Genomic DNA, 16811 nt, shown 5'->3' with positions numbered 1-16811 from the left:
AAGTTAGAATGGGCTGTGTCACATTTATAACCAACTCTCCAAATACCTACAGTTAAAGATTGATTTTGTTTAAGTTCTTCATTCATCACAGATCATCTGGCACTATCCATTGCTCAGCTACTTTAGAGACTGACAGAAGAACTATCTTCCCATGTTGAGAAGGAGGAGAAAAGAGAGGACAGCTCACACATTGTCTTTTAAAGGTTATTACTTATCCTTGCCTTTGATTGGCTAAACAATTGTTCAGGCTTATCACATGGCCATACCCGTGGTTTCCAACAGGGAATTAGACTTATAAGGGATGTTTGGCAATGTCTACAGAAATGTTTGGCTTCTGATCATACCATCCTAAATGTGCCTGATATCTGATAGCAGAAGCCAAGCAGGGTCAGGTCTGGTGAGTATTAGTTGGGAGTAATTTTCCTTGGTCCCCAGTGAAGGCAAAAAGAGCAAAACTACCCAATCCAAAATGACAAGTGTCTGAGCTGAGAACCCTAGGCTATCACAAATTTCAAGGAGGGGGATAACAAAAAAGGACAAGGAAGCTAATTCTACCACATGCCAGGTGATCCATCATCAGAATACTTGGTAAAACAGTGCAGTCTACACATATCAAAATGGAATTGCAAGGCTAACTGGGAATGGGGGAACACAGGAATAGGGCAAAGAAATAAATCAAATATTTTGTCTAGAGTAGGCTTATATTAGCAAAGAGGAGGAACGGTAGCAACAGACTGTAAAAAAGAGACTGTGTATGCAGGTCCATGGAAGAATCAGCACCAGGTTTGGGAGGAGAGGCAAGAAGGAACAAAGAGAACTGTATTACATATACCAAGCATATAATTTTCTAGAAGTTATGTGTTTTGGTAAGTGATTATAAAACTAATACTTAGTATGAAAGTATTTTTTTTAAAAAGATCAAGAGGTTTGGTTTTTTTCAGAGGAAGGGTGCTGGCTTAGTGAGTTGAGACTAGGAAAAAATTCTAACATAAGCGTCACAATCAAGTAAAACAATCGTTCAGGCTTATCTCCCTGCAACAAGTGGCAGTCCAGATGTTACACTGACGGTTGCGATACCTCTGAGGGTAGCTAGAGAACATCCAAAAGCATAAAGTATTACGAATGCAACCAATGCAACAAAAAGCATTTGTATAGTAACTTCTAGGGTGAACTATGAGAGACAATAGGGACATGTGCTTCTGCTTACTCAAATGCTTTTCATGAACCAGTATTAAATAACCTTAGTTTAAAACTAGCATGCTTTAAAACTAGGCATAATGAATCATACATATATGTAATCTCAGCATTTGGGAGATTGAGGAAGAAGGATTGCCATAAATTCAAAGCCAGTCTGGGCTACAAAATAAGCTCTTATCTCCAAAATTAAATAAAAATTTAAAAAAGTTAAAGTTGTAGTTCAACATGGTGGTCCACACCTATAATCCTACCCCTCAGGAGTTGAAGGCAAAAGCACTGCAGTCACAACCAACCTGGGCTACACAGAAAGAACCTGTTTAAATACAGTTTGAAAAGGATCAATAAATACTATGGCCGGCATCTACTTCATCTGCCAGCATATATTCTCCTTTTGCAACAAGTCTGGTTTTCCAGGAAAAAAATCTTATTTAGGCAGGCAAGACAATTCCCAACCAGAGTACATAGAACCAAACCCTGGCCACACTATCACCCAAGAGATGAAAAGAACCCTAGCCAGTGGCTTAACTTCTGATAGACAATGGGGAGAGGATATTACAAAAGAAACTGAGTCCTTGTGAAGACTAGGGATGAGCTTCATCGATAGACTGCCTGCCTAGCAAGATGCCCTGGCTTCATCCCCAGGACCACATAAGCCAGGTATTGTAGCACATGCCCCAAATCCTAACTCTGGCAAGCTGGAGACAAGTCACAAACCTGAAATCCATCTCTAAAAAATAGAAAGGGGAGTTCCTTTTATGCTGGACCTAAGCTGAAAATAATTAAGCTGAGAATTTAACAGAAAAGAACAGGAAATCAAACCTAAAAGGCAATGTTGACAACACTGGTTGAGATTCTGAAACCAGCAATCTCGGGTCAAGTCAATGAAGTACCCGAATATTGACTGTTATATGTTCCTGAAAACATAAGAACTGAAAAAAAAATTACATGAGTTACCATCTCAGATAAGCCCAAACATATGAATAATATATCCCATTGGTAATCTAGTAAAAATACAGAACTAGCTACTTTAAAACTGTACCTGTCAAACTGTTTTCTGACTCCCTTTATTTATATATTTGACTATTTTCTGAAACTAATTTTTAAATATGGGTTATATCAATATTTATCATATTACAAGTAAAACTTTAAGTAAATTTTAATTCACTTTCAACAGGCCTAACCTAAATAACTTTTATAAAAAAAAAAAACCTTTTCTAGAAACAACACAAAAGTTAGTAGTAAGAGTGACACTATTCTACATCTGTGCAAGTTTCTTTACTGTCTGGATTAGCACAAGACAGCTGGACTCTCCTACTTTAGCATTCAATCTGCTGGACATTTGAAAGTACAGGAAGGAAATGTGACACAGAAATCTGTACAGTTGGAAAGAATATTTTAATAGTCTTCTCAGATAATAATGGGTATTCATCTTTTTTTCAATGCCAAAACGCAACAAATGGAGATTAGTGCAGGTTACTAAGTAGAATCTAAATTCTAGGTTTGTTGCATAAAAATCCACTGGGTTGGGGTTAGGGAGGTAGTTCAGTCACTAACAAGCATGAGGATATGCGTCTGAGCCCCAAACCCATACAACCCCCCCCAAAAAAACAAAAAACAAACAACAACAAAAAACTAGGCATGGTAGCTAAGCTTCTAATCTCAATGTTGGGAAGTAAAAACAGATCTCTGGAGCTGATACAAAAACAAAACAAACTCAAGAAAACAAAAAATAAAGTGCACCACTCTTAATAAGCAGCAGCCAAGACAATCATCTACTTCCCCATGAGTCTACCTACATACAATACACAAGAGGACCTGCACGTGCACACACACACACACACACACGAACATACAATACACAGGAGCACCTGAACGTACACACACACACACACACGAACATACAATACACAGGAGCACCTGCACATGAGCGTGCACGCGTGCACACAAACACAAATCTATCTACATCTTTCTCTGGAAAATTTTTATAACATTAAGAATTGATCATTTAGGAAAAAACATGTTTGGTGAGTTATTCATATTTTCCAAATGCTGAAAAGCAGTTATCTTCCTGCCTCCGTCTCCCACATGCTAAGATTACAGGCATAACACCATGTTCATGTAGAACAAATGTATTTTTAAAAAACACATTCATTCCTTGAAAATCACCAACAATCACACCAGAAACACGTACTGGGAAACTAGCAAATTCATGCCGACTGACTCTGGTTTTCCAAAACCTTAACTTCTTTCATGTGAAAGATTTGACTTTTTATCACTGACAAATAAGTTACTTTCCTTTAAGTGCCGGGTTCATTTCACTCATTTTCACCAAATACCTGGGTCTAAATGACAGGAGTGTAGCTACAGGCATTCTGCGAAGTGAAAAAAATGACACCACATTTCAAAAGCAGCTCAGTCACGAAGTGGTCTTCCTAGACACGAGCAGTTCACTTGAACATGCAAAAATGCTTCGCACACACTTCGCATTTAATCACACAAAATAAAGACTATTTAAAAGCTAACACTGGGCGGGCAGTGGTGGCACACGCCTTTAATCCCAGCACTCGGAAGGCAGAGGCAGGTTGATTTCTTTGAGTTTGAGGCCAGCCTGGTCTACAGAGCTTGTCCCAGGACAGGCTCCAAAGCTTCAGAGAAACCCTGTCTTGAAAAAACTGAAGAAAAAAAACAAAACAAACAAAAAACTGTTTACTTAAACCCTCACAAAGGGCATTCTTAAGTGAAACTGGAGTTTTCTTTCAAATGCTGAACATATATCTGGATGTGAAAAGCACAAAGACACTGTCTTAATTAATACATGCCAAGGAGCCACCAGTCTGCACCACAGCACAACTGGACATAGGGAGAGAACAAATAATCTCTCCCCCTATTATGGAAATTATTTTGAGCTCATGACCTCTTTAATAAAAGGACTGTGGGACTTCCCAGAAGTCCATAGAGCACATTTTGGGAACCACTGTTTCAAAAGGTTAGAAAGGAAGTTGAATTTTAATACCTGGCCACTGGGAAGAGGATTGTATTGGAATTCCACGGGAGCTCAAAGTAGCTCCAGTATGCGATGGCTAACCTTTAAAAGTACAAGTCTGAAATGCTCTCAATGCCACAAAGCACTGGTCTAATTTACAGATTACCAAAAATACAGAAAATGAATTAAAGCACCATGAATACACCTAATTGAAAAGTCTAATAACAAAGTGGGTTTTTTTAATAGAATTATCAGCATCATTTCAATACCTACATCCATAAAATTATTCTTTCAACTACGTTTATTGTTTTTTGGGGGTTTTTCTGTTTGTTTCTTTGTTTGTTTGAAAAAGGATTTCACTATGCAACCTTGGCTGGCCTGAAATTCAGAGCTATCCTCCTGCCTCTGCCTCTCAAATGTTGAGATTAAAGACTGCCACCATGCCAGTCTTCAACTGCTCTTAACAAGGTCTATAACATTAGATGCATTTAGTGTCCTAACAATTCCTCGCTTCTCTCAGCTCATTACACTTTGTCAATCTTTCCCCCAAATGATTCAACTGATACAATGACTGTCCACCATATTACCTTCTCTAGAGTTAACTAGTCAGCCAATTACAACTAATAAATACCCTTAATTCAGTTCCAAATTTATGAATATATTTTGAAGCCAGGTGTAGGGCACAAATGTGTAATCTACGAGGCTGAGGGAAGATGTCCTGAAATTGAAGGCTACGTGGCAAGACCTTGTCTGAAAACACACACATGCACACAAATATGCAAGCACAAGCACATGTATATACATACATTTAATCTGAGAAAGCCCAAACTATATAGATTCATCCATATGTATAGAAATCATATTAGGAGAGCAATTACTTATCAGTAATCCTTTCTGTTTAATCATAAGAACTCCATTCAAAACATGTAAATTAGGATTTGATAGGTTCTAAATAAAACACTCCAAAGTACTGATGGTCAAAAGGTATAAACAAATACAGAAATATTAGGCAGTATAAATAACCAAAACAGGGCTTTTTCCCCTATAGTTACTCCCATGCCTCCTTCATCCTATTCCCATTCTGAATTGAATGTGTGTGTGTGTGTGTGTGTGTGTGTGTGTGTGTGTGTGTGCATGTGCGCACGCACGTGCTACAGTTAGAGAACAAAACAGTTTTATTTTTATAAACAGTTCTTCCAAAGACAAGAGATGCAGCTAACTCTATAGCCCAGCTCTGGAGCGATCTCAGGAGTACATAAGTAGAGGGGCTGCGGAGGAGCTCAGTGGCACAGCACTGGTCTAATTAACCAAACGTGAGGCCCTAAATTCAATCACCAGCACAGGGAAAAATAGGAAAAAGAGAACATGTGTGCCCAAATGATCTCTCTATAGAACTGCCAACTAGTTGGGCTAGTTGAGCAACTTTCTCACAATGCAAAAATTAAACCCCCAACTGTACAGGTTTAATCAATGCAACTTTCCTCTTTAGGCCCAGAGAAGTCATGGTTAGAATACTGTGACGATTCCAAGCACACTCACCCCTGAGGATGACTAAATTCCAGGGCTGAAGAAATGGTTACCCGGTCAAGAGAACGTACTGTTTCTTCTAGACATATGGGGTTCGGTTCTCAGCACCCACTCTGGGCCCGTGGTTTTAGTTACCTACAGAGAGGCACACACATATGTCTAGTTAAAAATTATTAAGGGGGCTGGAGATGTGGCTCAGCAGTTAAAAGCACTGGTTGTTCTTCCAGAGGACCTAGATTAAATTCCCAGCACCAATATAGTGGCTTACCACTATCTGTAACTCCAATTTTGGAAGATCTAGTGCCCTCTTCTTGGCCTCCACAGACACCAGGAATGCAAGTGGTGCTGGCATAGAAGTAGGTAAAACACCCATACATAGAAATATATTTTATAATTAATAAAAATAAATATTTTAAAAAGAAATAAAATTTCATTGGGTGTTTAGATGCTAATTTAGAGACCAATTTAATGATCATAAGAAATGTAGCTTCCTAAAACTTGTCATTAAATACAAATAAACTGAAAAAAAACAGGGGGGGACAGAAAGAAGGGGGTTGGGAAGAAGAGGAAGGCAGAGATTTAAGAGCAAAACAAACATGGCAATACCTTCAAAAGACCCATTAAATTAAATGTGCAATGGACCTTCTGTATGAATGTATCACTGCACTACAAAGAACATAAAGCAGAACTGAGTATGGGATCACAGGCTGTAATCACACCGCTCAGTAAGCTGAGGGGGGGAGTCAACCAAAGTTCAAAGTCAGCCATGTAGTGAGACCCTATCCCCAAAACAAACAAAAATGAGAGGGGAAGTTAAAATCAACAATGAAACAGGTTAAAAGGTCCCTAAGGTTCAACTACTATATTTTCCTGAGCTGGTTACACAGTCCAGCACAAACCAATCAAAACTTTTGTGGTTATTAATCAGGCATCAATGTTTCGTAAAGCTCTCCAAGAAATCTCAATGTTCAAATAAGACTGAAAATCACTGTCCCAACCCTTGAGATTAAAAAAGCAGTGAAAAGAGCTAGGAGGGCACAGTGCAGAGGCAAGACACTTGCCTGCACTCATGAGGCCTAAGCTCTACCCCAACAGCGGAGGCCTAGAGCAATAAGTTTTCCAAACTGGGAAAAGAAAATCCTATTTAAGGTATGAATTGTATTGAAAGAGATTTAGAATCAGCTTCAAATACAATCATCTCTAGTAAATGTTTGACCTATGGACTTTATCAATTATTACAACCAAGCATCTGATCACCTACCATTCCAGTTTTACAGAAGTGAGTACCACCTAGTCCTTATCCATCCTAGTCCTCATTCACTTCCACATCGAAAATAAATCTTCCTCGATGCCAATTACACCATGTAACAGTGTCAAGGTGACACAATCTAAAATACCTCGTTTCTGAGAAGCTGGTATTCAGCCAAAATTTCCATTACCAAAACTACACAATTTAAAATAAAAGGGAAAAACTCCAACAATTCTAAATGACTCACTAGCATAAGCTGAGGATATTAAGATGCCCACAGCATCATAACCAAAGTAGCTCATATGCATGGTATCTATACATATTTATCAGTTATCTGAAGTCTCATCTTAAACAAGTGAATCTTCATTTAACTAATGGACAAAAACAAAACAAAAAAATCTAAATAATTTGAGAAAGCTATACTGACATTCTAGTCTAAGACCCTTAACTTTCATTTAGCACAAAAAACAATGAAGCCATTTAGTCAGTTTAGTTTTATACATGATTAAGGGTTCACCTGAGTCACTCATCCTCATGGCTTGAACAAAACACAGTGGAGGTTGGGAGGTATATATACAACCATACAATGAAGCACTGAAAAAGTTATTACAAGATATTTAAAGAGCTATCCACTCTGGAAGAATGAGAAATGAAAAGAAAACCAAAAACCTTGGCATTAACTACATGGGGACAAAACAGAACTGAAATAAGTTAATATTTTAACACCAGAAAAAGAATGTATGTTCTCCCCAAAAGAGGCAAAATTTTCAACAAGCCCAAATATGCAATTAACCCTGCGGAGCTGATTGCCCTAGTAGTGGCCCCAGTCAAGAACAGCTCAATTAGAATAGTGAATGTCTTACTATAACTCTGGCTCAATCAGGAAGAAAAATAGGTTCTAATTGAGCTGGGGTGTGACAGGGCTGCATAAATTAGTTTAATACTTCTTAATTCTCTCTCTCTCTCTCTCTCTCTCTCTCTCTCTCTCTCTCTCTCTCTCTCTCTCTCTCTGTGGGGGGGGGTGTAAACAAAGGGGAATTCAGATACAAAATTCACCAACAGAAATACTTCAAACTAGCATACAGCATAAACAAAACAGTGACTTTAGAAAAAAACAAGATCCTAACCCAGTATAAGCAGAACTGTTTCAAGGGCAAAGCCCTCAGGAAAGTGCAGGTCCATATAAAACATAACATAATCCCATATTACTTTCACTGACTTGCTTAGCGCAAATTTTCATTAACTCTGCAAACACAATTTTAATTCTCCCCCCAACTTAAGATTTACAACAGAAGCATTTAATCAAAACTATTAATTACTTTTCAAACAAACAAACAAAAGTACATGTAATACGTCTTGAAAGCAAAGCAAAGTCACTCATATTACTGCAGTCAACTCTGTTAATTCTCTTCAGAAAGGTTTCATTTAAATTCCAGCAATTTAAGCCTACGAAATTCATCCCATCAAGATCTGAAGCCACTTGGAGCCGTGGGTATTAGTCTGCCTCTGTGCACGTTTCTAAGGAGTTCACCAAAGAAAACAGAAGCCTGAGCCTGGGGGCACCTTGTCCCAGTCCTGTATTCCAGCACTTGAGAGACCGCGAAAGGATGGTGAGAAGAGTATGAAGCCATACACACTCATGACAGTATCATGGATGAAGCGTTAGGGAGAAATTATATTCTTAAAATTAGTATACCAACCACTTACACCTCGAAATAGCATGTACCAATCCTATCAAGTCTTTCCAATAGAGACAAGAGCCCCCAACACTAGAGCAAAGTTACTTTAGAACATCCTAAGCTATGTTCCAACTGCAAATACTTCAGGTCCTAAAGACAAGGTCAATCAGGAGACCTATAAAAAAAAATTCAAATGCAGTGCTTAAAATCTAACTACTTTGTGGAATTTATACATTTCCGTACTTTCAAGTACGATTCCACACGGTTTTGCCTTTCAGCATAAAATCCTGACCCTAATTCTTAAAACGTTCAAATAATCAAGATGCTACTTTGAGGAAAAGGATGCTAAATCCGACAGAAGTCAAAGATGGTTAAAAAAAATTACCCGAGATTACAAGCCTGAAGAACATGAATTCAGGGCGTTTTCTATAACTCTTCTTTTATCTTGCTACTTTATTTCTAAGGAAGTGACAATCCCACCTTAAATTATCAAAACCTTATGGCACCTTAAAAAGTAATTTAAAAATGAATTACCTAGAAAAAAATCAACTTTAAAAATTTTAAAGTTTACTCCAGCTTTCTTGGGGGCAGTTGGGAGGAGCTATCAATCAACAGCCTCCCTCCTCGCAAAGGAACCTTTCAAGTTAACTAAACACGCCCATGTCTTTGAAAAATCTGGCTTGAGAAATCATAACAGCAGTTTGGGGTGCTGAAGCCAACGCCCTCCACCCTCCACTAATTTCACGCTCTGTGCATGTAGCCCTAACAATAAAATAAACTACGCCTTTTATTAGAAGACACGTTTTATTAGGGGAGGGAGGTGGTGCAGTTAGGCGCTAAGAATGTTTCCCGCAAGCCGCCATCACCCACAATACCCAAAAAGTAAACAAATCAAAGCTACAAACGTAAACTGAAAGGACACAACCAGGAAGAGAAAGTGGGGACAAAGAGAAAAAAACAAACACTTGCTGCTGGGGGGGGGGGGAGCACGAGGACGGACGGACCCGGGGCACCCCGGACACAACGCACTCCCGAGCTGCCCGACGCCACGGCCCGGGCCGCGGCCAAACTCCTCCCGAACAACAAAGAGCGGTGGCGCGAACGGCGCTCGACTTCCCGGGACGGCGCGCCTCACCGCGAGTGGAGTTGGGGCCCCGGGACCCACGGGCGAGCACGCGGAGCTGGGGCACGCGGGGGGCGACCCACCCGAGCCTCGCCGGGCCCGCGGGAGCCCGCCCTGGGGCCCGGGCCAGGGGACAACCCGCGCGTTTACCTGGGCTCCGCACCGCCAAGCCGTCGCTTCCCAGGTCCCGCCCGCGGCGTCCGGGCCCAGGCGGCCCCTCTCCCCCGCCGCGCGCGCCGCGGACCGCGCGGGCCGGGCCGCTGGAGCTCCGGAGCCGCCCCGCCGCGGGGGGCCTCGCTCGCGGGCCGCCGGCTCCCGTCACGCGTTCCCGCCCCCCGAGGGACGGCCGCGGAGCCGAGCGCGACGCGGGAAGGGCCTCCCGAGGACGGCCGGACCGACGGACGGAAGGCGGGCGGGCGGGCGGGCGCACGCACGGGCTCCGCCACCCGAGCCGCTCCGTTACCGCAGCGGCGACGACGACCAGGGCCGTGTTGTTGCTGCCAACTTGTCGGAAGGACACTGAGCATGCGCGCGCGGGGACCACATCCGGGTAATTTCAGGGTTTGGCCCTTTTCCCCCCCGCAGCGCTCCTTTCTCCTGGCTGCCCCCGCCTCCCGCCCAGATCCGGGAGGGTCCCAGTGCGCAGGCGCCCGCGGGCAGCAGCCGGCTGCTCGCAGCCCTAGTCCCGGCAGGGCCGGCCCAGGCTGAGGGCGCAGAGCAGAGCGGCGGCGGTGGCGGCGAGTTGCAGTTTCGCGGGGACAGTTTAAAGAGTACGCAAGCAGCGCGGGACAGCTCAGGATGTGCAATGGGCAGGGCTGCCGGGTCGGGTTGGGACTTTGAAGACCTTGGTGGGCACGGCAGCGCTAACTGCAGGTGTTTGTAGCAGTTCACTTTGGAGGGGGCGGGGGGGGGTGGGGGGAGGTGTGGAGTGTCTGTCCCTTTCTTCCCACCGACCGGGAATCGAGCTCAACTTGGTGGCGCGCAGTCAAGGAATCACGATCAGGGGCCTTGGCCCGTGTTGCCAAATGTGAGCAGTTGGAATTTCGAGTTGGAAGCGACCTTCCAGACCTACTGTACACCTGCTGGGTAGATTGTGCAAGCTGGGACGTATAGCTCAGTTTCAAACTTAACACCTTACAAAGCAAAGTCAGAATTTTCTCCCATTCCCTAGGTGGCCGGATGGCTGAATATCTAAAACATCCAGGGCAACCTAAAGGGAAAATTCAAGATTTGATGTCTATGTACAAAGGCTGTTTCCTTCGCAGCACCACGCTACAAAAGTCAAAACAAAGGGTAGTCATTTGGTGGCAAAAGACCCACTCTTGATTTTAACTTCGTAATTATTTTCTTTTCTAATTTTATGACTTTTGTACTCACTGATTAGAACACAGGCCTACCACATGCTCCCTGGGTTTGATTCATAGAACACGCATGTAATCCTATCACTTGGGAGGCAGAGGCAGGGGGATCGCCAGCCTGCTAGGTCTACATAGCTAATTTCAGGCCAAGAACTAAAGAGTGAGACCCTATCTCTAAAATAATTAATTTAGACGTCCCAGAAAACATAAATTATTGGTGTCTTTTTAAATTTTTCACCAACCTGAAAATGCTTCCATCAGGATTCCTTTAAGACAAGCTATTAGACCAGTTAAGTCATTTCTTAAGCTTTTCTGGGTGAAACTTTACACATGTTTTTCCACGTCTGACCATCCCAGCCTGGTCTAAACCTCTTCAACAAGAAAGCCCTGAGGTTTTCAGCTGAAACTGGTCTACTCCTGAGGTGTAGGAAGGCTTTTCAAGACTATGCAGAGAATTCATTTCCAGACCCTTCTAATTACCGTGTGTGTGCTGTTTCTTCACCTCCAAAAGGCAGCTGAGGGCAGTGTTTCAAGACTGTCCTCATACCTTACAAAAGAAAGTCAAAATTCTCTCCCACTATTAAGGTGGCCCAATATGTAAAACCCCCAGGGCAAGCCAAAGGTACTTGGGATTTTTTATCCACAGGGATCCAAAAATTGGTATCTGATGAGAAAATGCATTGCTTAAATAATTCTATATTAAATTCCTTTGAAAATCCAATACTTTGTTGTCATCAAAATTGAAGGGTACAACAGTGACTGGACTTGGTGGGTTATAAAAAGAGGAGGAGATGAAGTTGGGAGGATGTTGTATTATGAGCAGCAGGGCTGCATCCCTGGCACCGGGCCGCCCGCATGACTAGCTTATGCCCCGAAATAATTACACGGAAACTGTATTCTTTTAAACACTGCCTGGCCCATTAGTTCCAGCCTCTTATTGGCTAGCTCTTACATATTGATCTAACCCATTTCTAATAATCTGTGTAGCCCACGAGGTGGCTTACAAGGGAAGATCTTAACCTGTGTCTGTCTGGAGTGGGAGAATCATGGCGACTGCCTGACTCGGCTTCTTTCTCCCAGCATTCTGTCTGTCTACTCCACCTACCCAATTTTCTGTCCTATCAGGCCAAACAGTTTTCTTTATTAACCAATGAAAGCAACAGATAAGATACAAGACCCACCTCCATCAGGAGGGGGATATGAAGGTTGGGAGAATTCAGGAGCTACTGTAGGGAAAGTGGAAAAGGTCTATACACAGTGTATACATGTATGAAACCCCACAATGAATACAATTGAAAGAGGGAAGGAAGATCTGCCAGCTGGCAGATCATTAAAATTGATTGGTTGTGGATCAGTCTGTGAGTCCTTGGAATATACTTCTGAAAGAAGTCTGTTAAAGTGGAATATCATTCCTAACATCGAACTTTTATGTCAGGTATCTGTGTCTATCTAATGCGTTACTACAAGTTAGAGGATTAAAGCAGTACGCTCTTATTCTCTGTTCCTGAGTCCAGGCATAGCTCACCTAGGTCCTCTACAGGGCAATGCTCCCTACACCCCCGCCTCTTGGTTCCTTGGTCTTTGCCCTAACTCAACCATGCACTCCTATGGTGTTATTTATGGGAGTCGTATCAAACTCTACACCTTCATAATCAAAGTTTCCAACAGCTGATACACAGATCACTACCTCTTTTTTCCAGATCACTCTATCAACTACTCCAAGTTCTTAAGGAGTTCAACTCTCACCTCTGTCTTCTCAAATCCTGGCCTGGCTCTAGCTTCTGCCCAGCCGTGATAGTCACTCTTGCACATATCCTCAGCCCCTTGGTTTCCTCCCTTCTTTTTCTTGAGTTCAGCAAAAACACAATCCTGATTCAAGCTGGCTACTGGACATTAGGACCCAAGCATCTGGATATAGCTATAGGAAAACACAATACTTGCTTTCATTTTATCACTGTGAATCTCAGGTTCCTACCTCCCCCTTCCATTCTTTCTAGATTTCATTCTTCCAACCTATACATCTTCCTCTTCAAGGAATTGCCCTGCTTTCTGTTTCGCTGAGGGCATTAAAGCAGTGAGACACAAACCACATCTACCCTCATCTACACACTGGCTCTGTCTCCACCTTGCCCCTCATGACACAGTTAGATTTCCGTGTGCCCAGCTATTGTGTGAGAGACTTTTTCTGGGGAGAAACGACTTACTTATCTACTCACTCCAGAAAGGTAACCCAGGAATGACCAAAGTAACTGTTGCACACAATCCAACATGGTGAAGCAATGAGTCTGTTACTAACTGGAGTGTGGATGAGTGATTACTGAAAAGAGCAGTACTTTTTGAGCAATGACTCAAAAAGCTGCTTCTGGAAAAGCCCACCCCCAACACTGATGATGGCTCATGAAAGCTACAACCCCAGAACTTGCACAGCTTGCGGGCATCTCCCCCAGATTTCCTCTCTGCTTCTCGGCTGGTCAGCGTATCCTCCTCCGGTACTTGGATTCTTCTTCTATGAAGCTGTGGAGGGGTCTTCAAGAATATTCCCATCAGGAAAGCTAAATATGACTGTGGGAAACACTAGGGAAGGGAAGAGCAGGATTTGTGTGATTTGAAGAAGGAGACTGGAGAAAGAGGGGCAGGGCATTAACTGAGGAGGAAGGAAGTCAATATAGAAAGGGAGGAAAGAGGGCAATATAACACTAAGGGGCCTGAAAAAAACATAAGGAATCACCATTATTTATCTTAACATAAATGTACATGTAAGTTTATGTGTATACATATATAATGAAATTTTCCCACTTGAGTTGACAATGCTCCTCCCTGCCACTAAGAACCTTAAACTAACAAAAACTCTTAATGCCAGGCGTACAAAACCTCTCAAGTTGTTGGTCTAAGAGCTTCCCAAAGCAACAGACCATTGCTGTTGCCCTTGATTACCTCCCAGAGGTTGAAGGTTAGTCCCTAAGTTATCACACACTTCAGGCACCAACACAGACGATCCAGGCTGGATTGATCTGAAAGCCTCTTCACGAGGTCTAACTTTCATAGAACCAGGAGGTGCTGTGCAAGCTTCCAAGGGTGGGAAGCAACCCATACTTCTATGCAACTGTGACTTCTATGAACCGCAACACCAAACGCAACACCAACCAGCATGGTACAACAAGCCAAGAGTGCAATAGTGGCATTCATGCCCTAGAGGTAAGTTACAGTTGTCTACTGTCCCTAAGACCTGATCAGCAGGAGAGAAACCATGCTTGAGACTGGAAAGCCAGCCAATTACCAAGAGCCAGTGAGCTCATGGATCTTAGAGGAGAACCACATGTCAACAGTTTACCAAACCCTACCTACCATTCTAATATTTACTCTTATACCGAAAAATAAATGTAGCTCCCACCCCTCGTCAGAAACAAACAAACAAACAACAAAAAACAAGCAAAAAACCCTCTTTGTAACAAAGACCATTACAGAAACCACAACCAATCAAAATGCAGAAAACAAGTGATCCTAGAATACTAGGCCCATTTGACATATCTATGACCTAACTCCTGAACCTAAGACTCAGGGAACATCAGAAAAGATGGGGAAGAAAGACGGCAAGTGCCAGAGGACCAGGAAGTCTGCTGTGAGATTGTTTCTCCTAGAAATGCCAGGGAAGCTTCACCCGTGATACCTCAATAATATGGCTGCCTAAACAAGACCCAAACAAATGCAACACCGGTAGACATGCTCACACAGAAGGGAACATCTCACTGGACCCCTGAAGAAAGAACTAATGGGTGTTGAGACCAGGGAAACAGTCTTCCCCAGGGATGAGTGTCTTAACTGGTTATCCAATACTAAGTGGTCAGCCCTGAGATCATAACATTTAAGGAATACTAAATACTAACTAAATCTGACCAAGTTGTAGTTATTTATTTAAATATATATATATAAATAATTCAAGAGGGAACAAGAAAGGGCGTGTGAGAATAGTGGGAAGAAGAAAAGAGAAGGGCTAAATGATGTAATTTTATTTTAATTTTTTTAAAAAAGCAAATAAAAAAAATCTTCCAAGTTTCTACTTTCTCAGGCATGTGACCTTTATTTAACCAACTGAGTCTCATGAGCCCCTCCTCCCTCCTAGAGGAAGTGTTTGAATTCAGAGGAAGCTGCTATGAACTGGCTGATGCTAGCTCTCCGCTAAAGGTGGCAGGTGGGTCCTTATCCCTCTCAACTTCACTCTGACCATTCCCTGTTTTCTGTTTTACTAGTGTTTCGCCTCTGCTGGTCACTCCAGATGCCCATCAACAGCCGTTATTTTTCTACTCCTGCTGAGCCTTCTCTTGTCCCCATTTGTTCTGTCAGCTACTTTCTCTGCTTCCTCTGCAGCAAAACTCCAATAGTGTTCTACATAATAATACTTTGTTCTTAGTTCTTCCATGCTAGGAACATGCATAGAATATCATACTGTTCCTAAAAAGTCCAAAAAGAAGTAACATGTGTTCAGATGAACACCTATAACCTGGCGAGACTCCTGAGAACCCAGCACCTACATAAAAAGCCAGCCATGGTTGTATCTTCTTGTAGTCCATCATGAGGAAGGGGGAGACAAAAATATCCCTAGGGCTCACTGATCAGCCAAACTAGCTTAATTGTTGATCCCCAGTCCTGGTTGAGAGACCCATTCTTCAAAAACAAGGACAATTCCTGAGGAAACTTACCAAGATTGACCTCCGGCCACCACATACATACATGTTCACAAATGTATATACACATTGCTATATACACAAAACATCTGCAAACATGTGAATACACACAAGACTGCACACATGAAGTCATAGATGCACCTTATTTTTGTCAGCCAAAATGGCAGGTCTTCCACTTCCCTTCAGCTCCTCCCATCATGCTTCACTCCTTACTACTTTACCGAAACAACTTTTGGCAAGGTTAACAATGAGCTTCATTTTGCTTACATCCAATGGTTAAATCCCATCTTGACATGCTTTTTATGACAGCTGACACAGCTAATCACTGGGTTGGGAGACCTGCTTGGGGTTGTTGTTTGTTTTAGGTTTTCTAACCTATTGATTTCCCCTGTCCCTCTTTCCCTGTCATTTTGCTTGTTCCACCTCTTCTCTCAAACTGTTTAGCCTTGCGCTGAGTGGCCCCAGGCTCATCCCTTAAATTTCACCTTTGCTTTTTAATCTATACATATTTTTTCTCAGTGATCTCATCCAGTCTCTTGACTTTCAGTACCATCACAGCTGTATGATGTCACCAGATGATGACAACTGTCAAATTTATATCACCAGCTCACACTTTCATCTGAATTCCATATTGTGCTTATCTGCCACATCTCAAACTCCACATGTCACAGACTGAACAATATACCTCCCTCACACCGTGACCTCATGCCGTTCTCTGGTCTGTTCTTTCCCCTTCTCAATGAAATAGCTAGAAACACATCACCACCAGGCAAACATCCTGACATGTTCTCTATGGTCCCACCAGTCAGGAGGCTGGAAGCTTCATTCCAGCCTGAGTTAAATAGCGAGGCAGTCATAGAAAGAACAGGACTGCTTCTGGGTGGGCAGCTCTGTGGTGAGGCACTTGCCTACCGTACACAAGGCCATAAGTTTGATCTTCAGTACCCAAATAAGTAACAGAACCTCAACTCATTTCTTCACTAATATTCCTCAGTTTGATCCGAGTAAAAATC

At 42.5% G+C, this 16811-nt stretch overlaps 1 protein-coding gene across 1 annotated transcript in view; it reads right to left on the bottom strand.

Moving 5' to 3' along the window:
* Window positions 1-16811, bottom strand: part of LOC142848579 (uncharacterized) — a 37683-nt gene that overhangs the window by 5602 nt on the left and 15270 nt on the right. Inside the window, exons 2-3 of the mRNA XM_075970791.1 lie at window positions 10709-10949; window positions 9909-10621 (exon numbers count right to left, since the gene is read on the bottom strand). Coding sequence (XP_075826906.1) covers window positions 9909-10621; window positions 10709-10949 — 954 coding nt within the window. The remainder of the gene's footprint in view (window positions 1-9908; window positions 10622-10708; window positions 10950-16811) is intronic.

The sequence above is a fragment of the Microtus pennsylvanicus genome, chromosome 4 (assembly GCF_037038515.1).
Source record: "Microtus pennsylvanicus isolate mMicPen1 chromosome 4, mMicPen1.hap1, whole genome shotgun sequence".
Classification (NCBI taxonomy): Eukaryota; Metazoa; Chordata; class Mammalia; order Rodentia; family Cricetidae; genus Microtus; species Microtus pennsylvanicus.
The sequence above is the reverse complement of the archived record's forward strand: the minus strand, read 5'-3'. Positions and strand labels throughout refer to the sequence as shown.